Source organism: Petromyzon marinus, chromosome 25 (assembly GCF_048934315.1).
Source record: "Petromyzon marinus isolate PM22_M1 ecotype Great Lakes invasive population chromosome 25, UKy_Petmar_22M1.pri1.0, whole genome shotgun sequence".
Taxonomy (NCBI): Eukaryota; Metazoa; Chordata; class Hyperoartia; order Petromyzontiformes; family Petromyzontidae; genus Petromyzon; species Petromyzon marinus.
In genome coordinates, this window is record NC_133691.1 from 11,450,156 (window position 1) to 11,470,108 (window position 19,953).

General features: G+C 49.0%; 1 protein-coding gene and 1 long non-coding RNA gene across 2 annotated transcripts in view; both read right to left on the reverse strand.

Annotated features, from left to right (window-relative positions):
* LOC142929146 (uncharacterized) overlaps positions 1–19,953 on the reverse strand; it is a 76,356-nt gene that overhangs the window by 40,256 nt on the left and 16,147 nt on the right. The gene's annotated exons all lie outside the window — the stretch shown is intronic.
* TMEM170B (transmembrane protein 170B) lies at positions 3,107–18,992 on the reverse strand. The gene is made up of 3 exons (XM_032960387.2): positions 18,545–18,992; positions 14,578–14,748; positions 3,107–7,587 (listed from the first exon to the last, which is right to left on the reverse strand). Exons 1-3 carry the CDS (start codon positions 18,624–18,626, stop codon positions 7,457–7,459), a joined length of 384 nt encoding a protein of 127 aa, XP_032816278.1. The 5' UTR covers positions 18,627–18,992; the 3' UTR covers positions 3,107–7,456.

Consider the following 19,953-nt stretch of genomic DNA (forward strand, 5'->3'; position numbering starts at 1 on the left):
CAAAAATAAAAGTCGCCGGAAAAGCGGACAAAGTATTCCCGAGAGCGAATCTCGGCAAGGTGCATCGATGTTGCTTACTTGAAGCAACTCCGTAACAATTACGTGGCGCTCAAGTGACACTTGCCATGCCATTGTGATGGTGGTCGTTGTGACCCACATGGGCGAGAGATGATGGTGGTCGCGAATTGGTGCTGTCATCGGGGTGGAAGGTGCTGATCGAGGGCAGTTGAATGTGATGCTCGTAAGGGGAAGGGATGTCTAATGTGTGTCGCAAGCCTGTAATACAACACCCGAGGGCTGATGGATGTCGCGAAGCTGCCTTCACATGGGCGTCGAGGTTGTCAGAATACCCTGTGCTCACCAGGAGATGGTGTCACAGCAACAAATGTGGACTCCGCCTGTTGGGCCTGGATGGGCGAGGGCAGCGTTCCTCATTGCAAGCCCCGCGGGCCCCCAACAATACACAGCACGTGACAACACCCCCCACCCCCATCATCATCATCGTGCTGCTGTCAAACCCAACAATGGTTTCAAATGTGTGGCGGCCCTCAAACACACTGATGATGTCTTATCGGCGAATGTGCCCCCCCCCCCCAAACTCCACTCTGAAAATGAGTGAAGCACACTGGGCTGGAGCGTCGTCCACCCTCGCTCGCCGTGGATTTTCTCCGGGCGCTCCAGTTTCCCTCCCGCATGTAAACAGTCATTAAACGACCGATATAAACATCTTAATATTTGTTGTGTTTAGTCTGTCCGTCCCCCCACACACCTCCGATTGGCTATGTACGGTGCGAAATAAGTTCAACACGCACACATACGTATAATATATAGAGAGGACGGCAGAGCTTGGGGACCGTCCATAAATGACGTCACGCGATTTGACCCCCCCCTCGTCGTCACACGTCGTCACAAAAAGTCAGACCCCCCTCAAATATGACGTCACAAAGCTCTGCCCCCCCCCCCACCCAAAATATATAAAACATGCTTCAAATCGCTTTAAACTATTGTCATTGTAGTGCGTATTTAATGTGGCGCTGCACTCTGATGTTGTAGGAGAAAACATTTATATAAAAAAGTATATTTAATTAAGTAGAACGTGTTGTCTATATTTATTTAAAGTTGCGCATTTTGATGTGACGTCACATTTCTCAAAACCCCCCCCCCTCGTCACACATCGTCTGATCCCCCCCCCCAGGTGCGTGACGTCATTTATGGACGGCCCCTTAGGAGTTGCGTCTGCTTCACTTCACGTGATAACCGCCAAGCACCCAACCAATAATAGGTACTGCAGATTCTCAGACGGACATGATCCATTGTAATTTATAGGACTACATTCACCCCCCTCCCCCCTCTGGTATTCGCGCCTGATAGGCTCAATAATGACAACACCTTAACTCCTCGATTTAAGACCGGAACACTTCTTCACAATTCTGGCCAATCGCCTGACGAAGCTGGTCGTGATCAACAGCGAAACGTCGTACTTGAATGGTAAATGTCGTGTGTTTACTCTCCAACGCAAAGGTGTGCTGAAGTTAGTAACCAATTGGCACGTTTTGTTTACGTGACGAACCTGACAAATTGAACTGTGTCGGGTGGTGGCGGGTTTAACGACACCTTGATATTTACGCGATCTAACCCAAAAACTGTATTCTGTTTTTTATATATTTTTTTGTTTATCTAAATCTGAGTTCCTAGTTCAACGTGACCCGCCACCTCCATCACTTGCACAGCGCCTTGCCCCCCCAATAACGAGTTGTGATGTTAACCACTCACATTTGGCGTCATCGCTCTGTCGCTATTGTCCACAATTGAAAGTTGATCAACCTGGCGACGAAACGGATAAGTTGGCAGCAGCCTCGTAACCGCCCAGGAGCGTCCTTCACGAGCCTCCTCCGCAGAGGCCCGATCTTGACATCCCTGGTACCGATCATCGGCAAGTTAAATCAGCTCCACATCCTCCCGTACCACATCAGCCCGTCTCGTCTCCAGCTGGTGCCGCGCCCTTTCAACACCCCCTCTAAAATTGGCTTTAAACACTCGGCTAATGCAAACAAAACCCCGGTGTACGTCGGGGATGAGTTCCTGAAAGGTTGTGACGAATATCTAAGGCTTGTGTCAATCAAAGCAGTGTCCAGGGTTAGGTGGTGGAGGCGAAGGCTGAGAGGCGACGAATCCCAGGAAAGACGGGCGATGCGTGTGGCTTGAGGCGACGCAAATGAGGTAGGAGTGGTAGTGATAAAGCCACGACGTATTTGCAAAACAATGTGAGAGGGGGGGTAACGCAAATCGGGGTATCACTGTACCTTATTCGGTTAACGTGGCGAGCATAATCGGTTAGTTCTTTTTTTTTAAACTATCTCAAAGGTCATAGGACGTGCAAAACTCATCGACGATACCATAGGTCCCGGATTCCTTCCGGATCAGAAAGATCCCTGACGTTGCTCTTCAAGACAAACATAAACTTGCATCAGTCCTATGACCGAGAAAGTGACTCACAGAAAGAAAAACAAACCCGATTCTAATAGAGTAGCGATGTAGATGGTGAAACATACCTCCCGTCTGTGTATTAGTTTAGATTGTTTTCTAGTCGATTGGCCCCAGGGTAATTCTCTTCCACTTCGCTACAGCCTGCACCACACACACACAGAAGCACATTCCAGCGCCTGACTTACCCACCCAGTGTGAAGGACACTTGCCAGTCACAGCCTGCCCAGTGTAGCTGCGACTTGCCATTTCATCACGAGCCAGCGTTGGTTGAGTGACTCCCCACGCCTTTTGGAGGGTGGGGATTTTGTGTGGATTGAGGGTGATTGTGAAGGGGTTAGGGCCAATTCAGATATCACTTGTCACTGATGTTGGCTGTGGCCAGGGACTCGAGCTCAGGTTTCCAGGACTGGACCAGTGACCCAACACAGTTAGCCTTTTGAGCCACCCGGCCAGCTCACTGGTTGGTCAAAGACATGAGGCATCGCTTTCTAAAGGTGCAACCGTGGGCCAGCTGCTGGCATGCAATTGGAACAGTTGGGCCAAAGTTGGCCCCCGACGTTCCACGTGTATCCCCAAGACATACTGCAGAGTGGGAAATAACGACACGGTACCTCGTGCGTGGCTCGTACACGTGTAACAGTGTATTATGTACATCCAGGGTCACAAATCCAACTCAGGGAGGCGAACACTGCGGGTTGTGTTTTTTTGCGTGCGAAAGTGGGCACCATTACACATCACATTTAAAACCGGCATCCAACACAAACCCCCATTTGCGACGCTCGTACACACTGTAGAAACACAAACCCTTAAAAAAATAAAATATTTCGGAATAAATACAGTATGTACAAGAATATTGTATAATAATAAGTATCCACCGCGTGTCTATGTACATATAAAACCAGTCGGGCCCCCGGGGGGTTCAGAAAACGCTTTATCCCGTCGATTGCTCCTGTGAAGGCCAAGCTACGTGGGTTACCAGCTTTAAAGAGGTGCCCGGGGTCCAGCTAGTGCGCGTGTTTAGACGCACGTCGTTTGGCACGATACCACGACACCTCGCTCAAAGTGCTGGGAGCTTTAGAAGTTTCAGTTTCCTGAAACCTACGGCTACCCAGAGCAAAATGTTGGTATCAGTATTGAAGAAGCTCGTGGAGCAAAACGTCGGACATCGTCCCAAACAACAGGTGTCAGTACAACCCGAACACGCACCGCAGAGCTGTGCGCCACGACCTTGAACACCTACGCGGCAGGTGTCTGTGTGACGTTTTTGGAAAAGGAACAGGGGGGGTTGGGTATCAGAGCAGATCGTTGTAAAAAAAAAGACCATTTAACACGTCCAATGACCACGCATTGAAAGAAACAGTTGTAGATGCCATTATGGAGTAGAGATACTGGTGGGTGGGACACGTGTAGGATGGAGGAGGCCAGGTTGCCTAAGCAGGCACTGGAGTGGTACCCAGAGTTCAGAGACGAAACGAGAACACTCAAAGCCAGATGGTGCAACACTGCAAGAATGGTTCTTGGAGGACGCATGCCGACCTTACAACAGTGCACGGATCTAGCATAGAGAAGCAAGCCATGGCAACGTATGGTGGCGTTGACCGTGATCATCTCAAACTGAATATTCTGACGACCGGCCCATGTAACAATAATAATATATTATTACTCGTGGGTTTTATTTAGTTATTTATGCAGCAAACTCCCCGCCCTCTCGTGCACCACACCAGGCTTAATAGATGGAAGCTAACAGCACTTGTCTTAACAATTGATGTAGGCTATGTGGAAGTCTTTGTAATTGTGTGTATAAATATACACACACTCATAGGAGGGGTAGTCAAAGTCCTACCTCTCACCACACATCATATATTAAATTAAGTCACCAACATACCAATGATCATATTCACCAAGTAGTACACAGGGGCTTGGAAGTTAGCCTAACATCAGCATTGTATAAACAATATTTATTACACTGTAGCATTAAAAATTATGACCACACCCCATATATACACACACAACAATGACAAAGAACCCCCGTGTAGCCATACACACTGTTGTGGCAAGTGCTATTAGCGAATATTTATTAAGGCCAGAATGACACATAAAAGGAATGGCGTGTGGAACAGCACCACCCCTGGCCACCTTTGCCTCCTCAATGCTGTTGCCCACGGCACCGGGTACTCATTGAAGGTTGAGTCAGTCTCGGGGTGGTCCAGGACCAGTTCAGTCACCACTTGCTGGGAATCAAACTCAGGTCGCCAGGTTCATACAGAGACACACTCACACGTGCGCGTGGAACCCCGGAACGAGAACCCCCACCCCGGGCTAAATGCCACGGGACAACATTTGCCGCGCAGATATGTCACACACACACACTTGCTATCCATCTCACAGTAAATTAACTCTCAAACAACATCTGCCAAAACACCCACACTCTCCCTTGGCAACCGCATCGGCCCTTACTATTTATGGCCTTAATTTTCCCTCCTCTTTTTTTTTCCTTCCCTCCCTATTTCACGGTGTGACATTGCCATTTCAATAATCGCACGAGCAAATCCGATGCGGGCCCAGAGAACCGAGTTGAACCGAGACCAGGGCCGATGGACTGGTGGTTGCCAAGCACCGGGGGAAGGGCGCAGGTTGGTGGCTCTGGTGGTGAGATGTTATCTGCCTCGCCTGGTATACAGGAGGTCGTGGGTTTGACCTCAACCATAGCACCTGTATAATTAGAGTTTGCATGCTCTCCCCGTGGCCGCATGGAATTTTCTCCGGGCACTCCGGTTTTTTCCCTTAGAATCAACGTGCGTTTAGAGTTTTTGGCTGCTATAAACGTCCAAGCGATAAGCCACTTTGCTGAGCTATCATTTGTCATAGCCAGGTCCCTTCTGAAAAAAGAGCTATATAGCTCAGTGGGCCTTACCTGTTAAAATACAAAGTTTCGTTTTAGTCCGAGGTGGCACGAGGGGGGGGGGGGAGGGAAATCGCAGAAATTAAAATACTGCTGTCATGACTCCACTACCTGGGTTGCGACGTTCACCAATTCTGCCCATTTGCACTTCCATTCAGTGACGACTGGAAATTGGTAAACACGGAATTCTGGGAGTGTTAGATTGTCATTAAAATCTGGGAGGTGACCTTGGGATCTTTTGAGGACAGCGCAAAAAAAATATTGCTGATGGGGCATGTATATTACGTTATATTTCAAATACAAATTTGATTTGATCAATTTACACAGCAGAAATGGCTCAACCCAACTGAGCCAGAGCGACCCCCAGTAATCGGAGGTTTGTACTGCTGCGAGAAGCCACCTCTGCATCTCGTGCTCACGAGACCCACCAAGTCGGCTGGTGAGCAGCGGCGACCGAAACCTTCTCACAGTGCGAAGGCGACGAGCGTCAATCAGCTGGGTCGGAAGGAATCGGCGTCCCGAGTGCCGCGCGGACACCTGTGGGAAGCGCTGGGAGGTTTGGTGGGGAAACCCAGCGCTTTCTCTCTTGAGCTCCCGTCTACAATCAGGGTTCTTCAACTGGCGGCCTCCACGGGCCACAAATCTGGCCAGGAAAAAGCTCGCAAGAGTGGCGCCAAGCTATGGCCAGCTGATTATCGAGACAAAAGGGAGATAAACAAGGCATGGAGCCAAGTTGCAGACAGCAGAGATGAGAGACCTGAAGATGGGAGGTAAACATTTCTGAGAATAAGGTGAGATCAATAAGAGTAAGAAGAGACCTGGAGACGAGAGATAGATTAGCGATCGTACGTACAGACTTTAACATTTGTACAGTACTTGACGTGTGACGGCACGGGGCACCCCATGACATGACAATGTTGTTATGCGGCCCGCTGGTAACTATAGTTGAAGAACCCTGGTCCCCGAGGTACTGTGCAATTTATAAACGCTTTATAAACTCTGCGTATTCCTCGCTGCGTCACTCCAAGGCACGTGGCAATTCACCTACCGAGCGATTCGATGAATTGTCATGTTTCAAGGGTTGCGATCGGATGCAATTCTTTTGGCCTCCGTTTTAACGTCTCGCCTCTGATGTTCCCCGCTCGTTCCGTTTGATTTGTACAGCTTTGTTCGCTCCGCTAGCCTCAAATGTTAATGCGGGCACGTGATTTGCACGCAATATGCGCCAGGTTGTAAACGATGCTTTTTTACACGTATTGCTTTGCATGTATTCGCGAGCATCAGAATCGATCGTTTAATCGACGAATCGATGCAATATCACGTGCCCGACGGTCTTTCTCCACCGTGGTCAAGGGCTCGCTGTGCGGGTTGCCGTCCACAGGGGGACGTTACCGGAACACGACGCTGCACAACCAGGACATGAAGCTGCACACTCGGGCACCCGCAAACACCACATACAGTACCACGCCACTTACACGCACGCTCACACACCCACGTGCACACAAATCATGCACACGGCACACATGCGCGAAATCTGCCGGCGTCACATCCACCGCTTGTGCGCGCGCGCGTGAGTGCACGCACGCGTGTGTGCACTCGCGCGCGTACGCGAAAACACACGAATCATGCACTCGCACACACCATGCACGTACGCGCTGGAAGGCCAGGCCAGTTGCATCACGCGACGGGCGAAACGTCGTCGGCAGCGCCTCCACGCGGTCAGCGCCGTTCGCAATTGTTTCCATCTTCTTAACTGCAAAGCGCATCACCCGCCAGGAATTACCCGCGGCGGCAATAAATCGCTTTCGCCAACATAACGGAGAGTTCGCAGCCCCTCGCAGACAGGCCCCAAATCCCAGCAGAGCGAACTTTGGCTTTCATCCGCGCCGTCTGGAACTCCGCTGCCAGCCGGCTCAATTCCACGTTGGCGGAACGGGCGCCAGCAAACGAGCGCACGCGGTGTCCGTCCGTCCGTCCGTCCGTCCGTTCGTCCTGGCACTGAACCGCTGCTGCCTCCATCTCGGTCTGGCTCTCGGAGAACGACGTGGGAGGATCGTGGGCCGGCGATCAGAGGCTGGCGAGGAGGCGCGCGGCGGATATGATGACGGTGATGACCGTCTGCCCCGAGCCAAACACCAGCGCCTCCAGCGGAAGCATAGTCTTGCCGGCGGCGCGGTAAACGCCGGCCACCGCGGCACCTGGCGGGGGGGGGGGGGGGCATGGGAGGGGGGGGGGAAGGGGGGACGGGGAGGGGGGGGCGGAGAGAACAGCGTTAGCAGGCGGCAGCGGGCCAATGCTTTGGAGGAAAAGGTTTTTGTATCTTTTGGAAGATTTGTGAAACTCTTCCAACGGCCCTCAGCCATGAGCTCGCAGTATGGGGTAAGTGGGTTCATGAACCCATCGGTGTGGACCTTCGAGGTCTAGCCTCGCGTAAGCAAGGTTTTCTCTGGATATCATAGTTTTCTCCCGAACGCAAAAAAACACTTTTTATAAAACATTTTTTATAAGAATTGGACTCTCCTGGAAAACAGTTTTGACACTCAATGAGGCATACCTGTAAAAAAAATGCATTATTAATGTCAGTGGGGAGCTGTAGCACAACGATGTGTGCTCTTGGCTACCACTGTGCGAACCTGAGTTCGATTGCGAACCATGGGTAACATCAGTGTGGAGCGATATCTAAACCGGTCCTGGGTCCCCCCTCCGTGTGATGAAGTACACACTGTTCTCCTATAACGCCGCGTGATTTCACAACGCGGATTGGATATAACGCGATTGAGCGTGAACAGAACTACGCTGCGCGAGAAGTAATAAGCGTATTCTTTGTTCTTTCGGTAAAGTCACGGAGAAGGGAAACACAACGGTTTGTGCTCTTGGCTACCACTGTGGGAACCTGACTTCGATTGTGAACCATGGCTAACATCAGTGTCGAGCGATATCAATGAGCCACTGCCTACAGGAAAGCTACCCATACGGATGCTTACCTGAAACCGGATTCCTACCACCATCCATCCCAGAAGAATTCCCTCATCAAGACTCTGCACCATAGAGCCCAATGCATATCCCACCAGGAACACATAGCCAGTGAACTCAAGCATGTACACCAAGCTCTTAAGGCTAATGGTTACTCTGACTACACAATCCGCAAAGCTATCACTCCAACCATGAAGAAGGACCCTCTTGAGGAGCCTTTCAAAACCATCACTTTACCCTACATTGCGGGGATCACAAAAAATATCTCCAAAATCTTGAATAAACACAAGATCCAGGTCCGATTCAACACATTACATAAAATCCGTGATCTGGTTCCGTCTGTAAAAGATGTGATTCCGGACATACAGTACCCTGGCGTCTACAAACTAAGTTGCCTCTGTGGTAGTAGTTACATTGGAGAAACCAAACGACATGTCTCGGACCGCATTCGTGAACACAAAGCAGACCTAAAACACGGTAGGACCAACACCTCGCCCGTGGCAGATCACTGTTATAATTCAGTAGGCTCACATGACATTGACTTCTCCAAGACAGATGTTCTTTGCAAGCCATCTGGCTTCCATGAGAGATTCGTTCATGAGGCTATCCACATATACAAACACAGAAACAATTTCAACCGAGAAGATGGATTCTGGTTTCGCAATCATTGGAAGGATTTGATAAACCATTTCGGTTCTTAATTGATTGTTCACGCTTACGGTGGCTTTCAGACCGCATCCATTATTTTCGTCTCCCCCCTCCTCTTTTCGGAACATAGATGGACTCACATTCTTAGTTTTTTCGGTAAAGTCACGTTGAAGAGAAACAACAAAATAATAAAATATATATAAAACAATAAAAAAATTCTCACGACGTTTCGACCATAACTCAAACGGTCATCTTCAGGTGTGTTGGTTCGCATAAATTTATTTTTAAACGGCGCATTTATTTATTTATAAAAAACGTTAGCGCCACGCGCAACGATTTGGCAGTTTACCCAGGACTAGTCCATCTATATTCTGAAAAGAGGAGGGGGGAGACGAAATTTTTTATAATGTATGCTGTCTGAAAAAACTAAGAATATGAATTACTGCAGTCACGAAAGCTTTAAATCAAAATAGATGGACTCGTCCATCTGAATAACTGCCAAATCGCTCTCCATGGTGCTAACGTTAAAAAAACGCCACTTTTTTCAAATTTTCTTGCTGTGGTTTTCACACCTGATGATGATTGCTTGTGTTGCAGTCGAAACGTCATGAGAATTTTATTGTTTTATATTTTTATTATTTTCTTTCCCTTCTACGTGACTTTACCGAAAGAACCAAGAATATGAATCCCTGCAGTCACGAAAGCTTTAAATCAAAACTTAGTAATAAGCGGTCGTACGGCTGTCTCTGCGTAGCATTGCACAAGGCAGTGGGATGCTGCTGGATGCTTCTAGGCGCTACCCACGCGCCTGAGGCTTTGTTCAGCCTGCGTGCCCATCTCGCGTGTTATCACGGACTGTGCTTTGCCCTACATTATGTATTGTTTCATTACAACGTGCTTTTTCCATAATGCGGTGTTCTTCAGGAACGCAACTACCGCATTATAGGAAACAGACTGATTAAATAACAGTCTCCATGACCAGAGGTCGGCAGCCTGCGGCTCCGGAGCCACATGCGGCTCTTTAAGGACTGCTGCTTCGTGACGTCATTTATTTGACATGCGTTGTGCCTCTTGAATTTTTTTTGTGATGCAATAAAAAAACTGTCTCTTCTTGTTATTTTGGTTGCCGACCCCTGCCCACGACCAACAGGCCTCCATCCAGCAGTGTATTGACGAAGGGCTGTACGTACATTGCCAACATCGGTGAACGATAGAGAGCGGGCCAACACACATTTCAGGCCACCAGCCAACCTTTAACCCCTGCTCTGCCTTGCCGACACACGTAGCACAGCGTCGTCGCACGCTGCCGCTCAACGCTCAACTGGTTAGCTCTTGGTGTGTCGCCAGCTCGTTGTTTCTCAGATTTTACGATCTTTGCAAGTTGCACAACTATTGTTGGGGTGAGTGGAGGCGGGAGATTAAAATTCAGACGGTGTCGTTGCCTCAACGGTCTCCGGATGACTTTGTCTGACCTTGTGCTCTCAACTTGGGTCCAAAGACATCCAGTAAACAGATGCCCCAGACTCCCGCCATCGACACCGAGGTGGATCTAGAAACTTCCCAAGGGAGGTGGTCCCGAAATGTTACGCTTTTTAAATATGGCATCTTCACATTGATAAAAAAACCCCAACAACATATGATCACCCTCCCCCTTGAGACCATGTAAATGTGTATTTTATTGATGTTGACTGAACAACATATATTCTTCAGTCAACATCAATAAAATACACATTTACATGGTCTCAAGGGGGAGGGTGATCACCCCCATCACATCCCCGCCCCCAAAGCCTACCCCCCCCCCCCCCCATGGATTTACACTGTGCCGGCGGGCGACATGCTGGTCTCCATCCGGGCTCGGTGAGCCATGCCCTTCATTTTATTTTAATTTTTTTGAGGAGGGGGGGGGGAAATAATTAATAAACTTTTATTGACTTCTACAAAGCAGAGTGAGTACCCGGATTGCACCTCGACTACTGTGATGAACATTTGCGATGTGAAAGCCAAAACTGAAAGGAAAAAACACATTTGAATTGAAAGGGGGGGGGGGGGGGCGTTTGTATGGTTATTGGGATCAGCGGCAGGGCTGGTGCTCGTGTCTGGTTTATTAATCGGTTAGGGGGTAAGGGTAGGGCAGGAACTACTTGCTGGTTGGTTAAGGTTAGTGGGAATGGTAGAGCCGGTACAAGTGTCAGCTTGGCTAGGTGGTTGGCGGTTAGCGCTACGGAGGGAAAGTACTCGTGTCTGCCTGGAAAGAAGGTTCGGTGAAAGAGTAGAGCTCCTATTAAGTGTCTGGTTGACTGGTTGCTTAGGTTGAGTACGAGCGATTCCATTGTCTCAACGGTTAGTGTTTAAATTGGGCGAGCGTTCAATCGGCTGCCGTGTGCTCTACCCCCCCCCCCTCCACACAAATCGTCTGCATCTCTCCTCCTGCGCAACGTACGTTGCGGCCTATACAGTTTATGACGCTTCCCCATCTGGCCTTTTACAACCACCATTCACAGCAGCCGGTAATGGGTAAAAGTTGCTGCTGCAAGGCAGTGCAAAGTACAGAGCGTGTGGCATGCTTGATGCATCTCGGTCGCGCAGATCACGGACTCGGCAATTCACTGGGCTCGTGTCGCCAAAACACCTTGGCACCTTGCCAGAGCCGGGAGCCGAGAGCAATTCCGACTCAAGCAGGGCGAGCCTCCCGGCGTCTCCCGCAGCTTAATAGCGGCGCAGCTCTCCCGTGCGTGTTAGTTTATTTTTGTCCGCGCACGCCACCTCAGCACGATGTCCGATGTTTCGCTCTCGCATGGTGGGAGCTTAAGAAACCGAAGCTCGATTAAGCTCAATTTCAGTTCCTCGAGGAAGCTGCTGCCGGCACGTGGAACGAAACGTCGGACGTCGTGCCGGTATGACTCGAGAAACGCATAGGAGAAGGACATGGCGCGAACAATGCCTTCACAGTGTGCATCATCGGCATCGTCGGCATCTGTAATGTCAAGTGTCATCAGCAGACACCGTCCTCTCCGTCACTCTGGTTGAAGCAAAAACTCTTAATTTAATGAAAACTACAAACTAAACAATTTTTAATTTTACCAGGTAAGGCCCCACTGAGCTGTATAGCTATTGTTCAGACGCGACCTGGCTATCACAAATGATAGCTCAACGAAACTTATCATGTGGAAGTTTAGAGCAGCCAAATACTCTTAATGCATGTTGATTCTGAATGTGGAGGGGAAAACCGGAGGACACGCAGAAAAATCCACGTAACCACATGGAGAACATGCAAACTCCAAATGTACAGGCGTCAGGCTCGGGATGAAACCCACGACCTCCTGTATACCAGGCGAGGCAGTTAACATCTCGGCCACCGCAGCAAAAAACCACAAACAGCATGGGGGAGGCGAAAAGACTCAACGGAATCCACGACGAGCCCCACTCTGAAGTCCGGTCCTGCTTTTGAAATCTCCCATCCAAATGAAGGCTTAGAATAATCAGTCATTAAATGAACACATTTATTTATAACCGGTGCACAGGCACCAAGAGATAAAATATCCCCAACAAAGCAGGCATCAATGGATCGAAACCAATTAGGCTTGTAGCCATTCGCTCCTCCAGTGATTCGATGGAGTGCCAAAATTTTAGATCAAGATTTGATTCGAAAACCGGTTATTTGTGAACCGGTCTCGTGTAAATTTGTTTCCGTCTATTTTGTACAGTTTTGTTTACACCATTATCATGAACGTTACATTCATATTATCACCCTCACACATGCTTCACAAATAAAACATAACCTATCCTCGCAACACTCTATGATCAGATGCTTGTATCATGAGCATGAGAATATTTTTTTATCGATAAATCGATGCGTCGCTACATACCGAGCACAAGCACGAACAGCACCTGATGTCATGTCAGAGGCAATAGACAACACAACTGTTGGGTAATCGTGACCGATGATGATAATGTGCTGCAGCAGCTACGCAAATGAAAACCTCCAGTTTACGTGTAAATGTAAATGAATGGTAAATGCAAAAACAATCCAGGCTGTGGACTACATTTTGAAAGCCTCAGCCATAAAATGTTCATATGACCTTTAAAGGTTGTTAAATTATAAAACGTTACAGCGATAAGGAAGGCTACATTTTTGTGGGCCGCATGATCAGACGAGATGGCTTGGGGACCAGTCTGCATTACCGGTGAGACTGAGCGTAAGAAAGATACCAAAGGTCAACGGGGGAGACGAGAATGTCTGGCCAAAATACCGTGGTGGTTACAGCGAGTTAGTTTCTGGGTGGGAACTCAAGAGACAAGGATGAGTGTTCCCAGGCCACCAAAATTGATGAAAGCAATAAAAGAAAAAGTACAACCAAGAAGCAAATAGAAATCAGGGCAAAAACAATCACGCTTCAGAAGAAATTAAAAACAGCGCACAAACACGATCAATATTCAATAAAAAAAGTACACTTCCTCGAAGAAAATTTGGCTTGGACATTTTTTTTTTAACAATGACTCATGGTAAAATTAGCGTGTTACGAGAAATACGGTAGGGAGGAAAGAGCGACACCGTGGTACAGCCGGGGGACGCCGCAACGGTGGACGAGCACCAACAACAATGAGCAGCCAGAGGCAGCCAGGAGCAGCCCGGCCAGCCAGGGGCACCCAGGGCACCCAGGGGCAGCCAGGGGCAGCCAGGGGCAGCCAGGGGCAGCCAGGGGCAGCCAGGGTCATTGGTCTCAGGTCACTCATGCAGATGAGACTCTCGGGCTCTTGAGTACTTACTCGGTGAAACTAAATAAACTGGAAACTTGGAACTATTTTATCCTTTTGTATGGCAATATGTACTGTAGCTAAATGCCATTCCTCCGTTGAGCAGCACAGCCTACCGTGATTTACTGTACGGCCCCCCATGGTTTGGGTCGCATGGCCACAATCGCAATACTGTGGCTTGTGTCTTCACTTTCCACCAACAACGGAGATGTGCGCATTGGCCAGTTGATGCTCTCCTGTGGTTGATGGTTATACCAGTGTCTTTGAAGGATATCAAAGCCAGGAGTATGTGATGTGTGGGTCTCCAATGAGGTGTTTATTCTGGATGTCAAACTTGAACTTAAACTATTCCATTTATTAAAAAAAAACCTCTTCTACCAGGTAAAGCCAACTGACCTATATAGCTCTTTTTCACAGGTGACCTGGCCACAAATGATAGCTCAACGAAGTGGCTTATCACGTGGAAATGTATCACAACCAAATACTCTCAACACGTGTTTCTAAATGTGGAGGGAAAAACCTGAGGACCCGGGGAACAATCCACACGACCACGGGGAGAGAGAGAAAACACACAAACTCCAAATATACAGCAGGCGTCAGAGTCGGGATCCAACTGACGGCCTCCTGCATACCAGAAAATGCAGATAACATCTCACCACTGCGGGTGTCCTAAGGAAGCACCAACAATTCCTAGAGACAACAGCCAAGGCCACAACGAATCATATGGGCGAGCGCACAGTTGGGGGGTGGGGGGGGGCTTGGGGGGGGGCTCGGGGGGGGCTCGGTGGGAGGGGTCAGGGGGTCACACTCACTGGTGATGATGCCGCCGGTGATGGGAGCCAGCACGCCCATGACGGCGATGGCCACCGAGAAGAACCGCGCCTTGCGGTGGCGCCGTAGTGACACAAAGGCGAGGAGCGCCGTGGAACCGTGGACGAAGATGGAGGAGAAGAGGGCCCACAGGAAGACCCAGTACCACATCTCTGTGGGCAAGGGCGAGAGGGAGATCGTCACAGCAGGTGGGGTCAAGGAATGTATATACCAGACAATTGCAATGTGGATTTGCACAGGGGTTTAAATGCGACCAAATCCCAAAATGCTGCACAGAAACCGTGAGCCTTAATACTCACAAAGCAACCCTGTGAATTGTACGAGTCTCTATGGGAGTCCAATGTGGAATCATACGTAGGATCTAAATACAACTGCAACTCCATATAATGTACGGAAGCAGTGTTTACATTTATTTTTTAGAGTAGCTATTACGGCTTTGGAAGACGGCTTGGGAAGACCTTATTCCATTTGATTGGTGATGTATGTATTCTTGTTAAACTTCTTTCCCACCACATGTAGCCAACCGTGCTAATCGGAGGTGATGCTGATAAGGAGGCAGTAATAAGGGCCTACAGCTTAAACAGGGGCAGATAATCTCTCCATCTCTGTGGGAGTCTACTGGTCTCCGTTTGAGTCTATGGGTTTATTTGCAGTCTATGGGTCTCTCTGTGTGTCTATGGGTCTCTCTGTGTGTCTATGGGTCTCTCTGTGCGAGTCTATGGGTCTCTCTGTGCAAGTCTCTTGCTCTCTGTGTTAGTCTATGGGTGTCTGTGTGAGTCTATAGAGCCTTGACGCTATGAGCCTATGTGTGAGTTTCTAGGTCACTGTGCAAGTCCCTGATCTCACAGAGTCTATACAATGAACGTGAATTTATATAGCAGCTAAAGGCGACTGCATCACAGGGCAAGGATATATATAGGCACACTGGGCATATGTAATTTAGAGAGAGACAGAGGTAATCAGTCATGGACAGAGGGGAAGAGGAAGGTCTTGACTCGGGGCTTAAATAAACAGAATCAGAATCTGTATTTATCCTTGAAAAAAATATCCGGTGTCCAGTGAACAGATTTACGTAGATACCCGTAGACTTATAGAATGTTAAACTCTACTGTTCATGCGTATAGAGAGAAAACCTTATACAAAACAATGTGGATGTATATTCTTGGTTCTTTCGGTAAAGTCACGTAGAAGGGAAACAATAAAATAATAAAAATATAAAACAATATTAGTATTCTTGGTTCTTTCGGTAAAGTCATGTAGAAGGGAAACAATAAAATAATAAAAATATGAAATTATTATTTAATTGTTTCCCTTCTATGTGACTTTACCGAAAGAACCAAGAATATGAATCCCTGCAGTCACGAAAGCTTTACATCAAAATTGAATGTGGATGTATGTCAAGTAATAATGCAACTCAAGACCTGTGCTGAAAAAATTAGTGGGAATATGAATTGTATAGAAAGAGGAAGTCAGTCACAGGTCTCTCTATGTGAGCCTGTGGGTCTGTGTGAGTCAACCAGTACAAACGACACCCCCTTGCACACAAACATCACAACGACACATCACCCTAACGGCGTTACACACACACACCAAGCACCACATTGGTACAACTCACGCCACTCGACATCTGACCCCTGCACACCAAACATCCGTGGCACAATATTCAGATGCCACACACACACCTCTCACTGACATAACACACAGATACCCCCGTGAAGCCTTTAACAGACTGCCTGGGCAAGTGCTGTAAGAGAACACTTATGAAGGCCGGAATGGCACATGAGGGGGTGGAGTGGCTAATACCACACACGGCCACCTTTGTCTCCTCAGTACTGAGTCCACATGGCTGAGTCCACCCAGGGGAGGCCGGTTCTTATATATCACTCGCCACTGATGTTAGCTGTGGTCACACGACCAGACAACCAAATTGACACATCATATATACGCCAGATCACTGTAGAGGCACTGTACAATGCACAGGGTGCCACACAAATGCACACATCAAAAAATAAACTATCACATTTTCGATTAGCACAGTTGACTACGTGCGGTGCAAAAGAAGTTCAACATACATAAACCGCTCCCCAATGGCACATCACACCTCCTACGCACATCACAACGACATAGCGCACACACACACACCCCAGGCAGTATAGTCATGCCACACACACACACCGCACATTATAATGAACGTCCCAGCAGTACCTGGAGAAAGCTCACCATACATAGGTAGGGGAAGATAACGCTTCAGTATTTAGATAATTTGGCTGCTATAAATGTCCACATGATCAGTCATTTTTGTTGCGTTATCAGTTGTGGCAGGTCGCTCGAGTAAAATAAGCGAAGAGTTCACTGGGCTCTACCTGGTAAGATAAACAAAAATAGCTGAGTTTTATTTGCATATTTTTTAAGCGATTTGTTTACCTATTCTATACTTTACACTCCGATCGTATTTTTTTACTGTTTGTTATCACGTTCTGACCCGCCCCTAATGGTACATCTGTGGAAAAAAATAACTTTATAACTCATCGGATTCCTCCAGCGTAAATAAATATTCGGATTGCGCGAATCCACGGGACGGGCCTAACGAATCCACTTTCTGCATGTGCCAACTCCAGAACGACTGAACTCCGCACCAGAAAACCAAACAAATCCGCACGCAATCCACCAACCCTCTGACCCACAGGCGCATGGACCCCAACCACGCCAGACAGGTCACCTCCGTGACCCCCTCAATCAACCAGTGGACACAGTGACACACAGTGACACACAGTGATACACAGTGAAACACAGTGATACACAGTGACACCCAGTGACACCCAGTGACACACAGTGATACAGTGATACACAGTGACACACAGTGACACCCAGTGACACACAGTGACACACAGTGATACACAGTGATACAGTGACACACAGTGACACACAGTGATACACAGTGACACACAGTGATACACAGTGACACAGTGATACACAGTGATACACAGTGACACACAGTGACACCCAGTGACACACAGTGACACCCAGTGACACACAGTGACACACAGTGATACACAGTGACACACAGTAATAGTGATACACAGTGACACACAGTGATAGTGATACACAGTGACACAGAGTGATACACAGTGACACACAGTGACACACAGTGATACACAGTGACACACAGTGATACAGTGACACACAGTGATACACAGTGATACACAGTGACACACAGTGATACACAGTGACACACAGTGACACACAGTGATACACAGTGACACACAGTGATAGTGATACACAGTGACACAGAGTGATACACAGTGATACACAGTGACACACAGTGATACACAGTGACACACAGTGATACACAGTGACACACAGTGATAGTGATACACAGTGACACAGTGATAGTGATACACAGTGATACACAGTGACACACAGTGATACACAGTGACACACAGTGACACACAGTGATACACAGTGACACAGTGATACACAGTGACACCCAGTGACACAGTGATACACAGTGACACACAGTGAGACCCCCCCCATAACCTGACGTGAAGGCCATCAAGACACCAGGGTTTGGACACTCTAGGTAGAAGGGGGGGTCAAGGAAGTTGAGTTATGTTCCAGTACTGTGCGAGCGAGTTAGTTTGGGCGGTCAGACAAATAAATGATGGAAGGCATCTAAAGCGATCATTCAGCGTGGAGATGGAGCGATGGAATTGACTCTAGCGCCAATTTGCATAGGAAACCCGCACACTTAACACACGCGGCCAGCAGACTTACAACAGGGCCCCATAGCCCTTCACATCACCACGGTCATTGTGGGGTGGGATTCATCCAGCAGTGGATTGGTCGCGCCCGACGATGCTGCTGCTGCTGATGATGAAGGGGTTAGAAGGGGTAAAGTAGTTGTACGAGGAGGGTTGAGACAGGAGGGTTTGGGGATCGAACCCATACCGGTGAAGGCGACGAGCGGATTGTGGGCGAGCAGTGACAGCACCTCCCGCACGCTCTCGGGAGACGAAGACGCTCCCCCCATGGCCGCGGCCACGCGGGGACCAGCGGGTACCCCGAAGGCCCGCGACCCCAGCAGCCCGCTCCCTCGCCCGGCCCCTGGCGCCAAGGGGCCTCCGTCAGCCGGCCCGCGCTCTCATGCCGGGACCTCGGGGCTCGCCTGCCCGCCCGCCTGCCCGCCCGACCGCCCGCCCCCGTCTGCGCGTACAGTCACTCGGAACCCGCTCACACGCAGCGGCGGAGGCAGTAGGGGTTGGGGGGTGGGGGGGGGCAACCCGTTCCGCCTGTATCACTTCCCGCCCCCCCCCGTTTGCAATCCTCTCCTTGACCCGTCTCTGCCCGGTTCGGTCCCCGGTCCAGGTGCCGCCGCCCTGGTAAAGAAGCAGCTGCCGTGCCCCCCCTCCCTCCCCGAGACGCCCCGCCCCCCGCCGCCACGCCCCGCCCCCCCCGCCCCTCACGGAGACGCCCCGCAGCCCTCCCCACGCCCCTCCTGGAGACGCCCCGCCCCGCTCCCCTCCCGGAGACGCCCCGCCCCTTAGGGACGCTCCGCCCCCTCTCCCAGAGACGCCCCGCCCCCTCTCCCAGAGACGCCCCGCCCCCTCTCAAACGCAACCTCCGTTCGTCACCAACCCACTGTGTATGTGTGACCCCTGTGTCCTTAAAAGGACATTGTTTTATAATATAAAATAGGCGACGTTTCGCACATTGACCCTTCGTGATAGGATATATATATACAGATGGAGTTGATAAGCGTTGAAGTGCTGCTTAACCGAAATTGGGAATATTTTTCAGATCCCAAAAAAATAGTTGTTAATTTTAACCTTCATTTTTCTGAAGCTGGTAATCTTTTTGATAATGTATTGGGAGTCACCCCTGCTCATGCAAATCCCTACACCCCTGTCCAAACATTAAACGAATTTAGTTTCCAGCCAATCCACGAAAGTAATGTCCTGAAACAACTGTTTTACCTCAAAGGGTCCTCCTCTACCGGAGCAGATAGTTTTCCCGTCATTGCTCTACTAACTGTTGGTCACCTAATATACAAACCTAAAGCCCATATTTTCAACCTGTCCATTAAAGAAGCATCAGTTCCTCTAGAATGGAAATATTCCTATGTCCGTCCACTTCACAAAGGGGGCCCTAAAGATTATCCAAATAATTACCGACCTATCTCAATTTTGTCCCCGTTGATGAAAATTTTTGAAAAATTATTAACCTACCAAATTAGCAGTTTCCTGTCCACCAACAATCTACTACATCTAAAACAATCTGGGTTCCGAAAAAAATACAGCACCACATCTGCTGCATTAGACTCTCTGAATCACATTTACAGTAGCCTTGATAATAAGCAG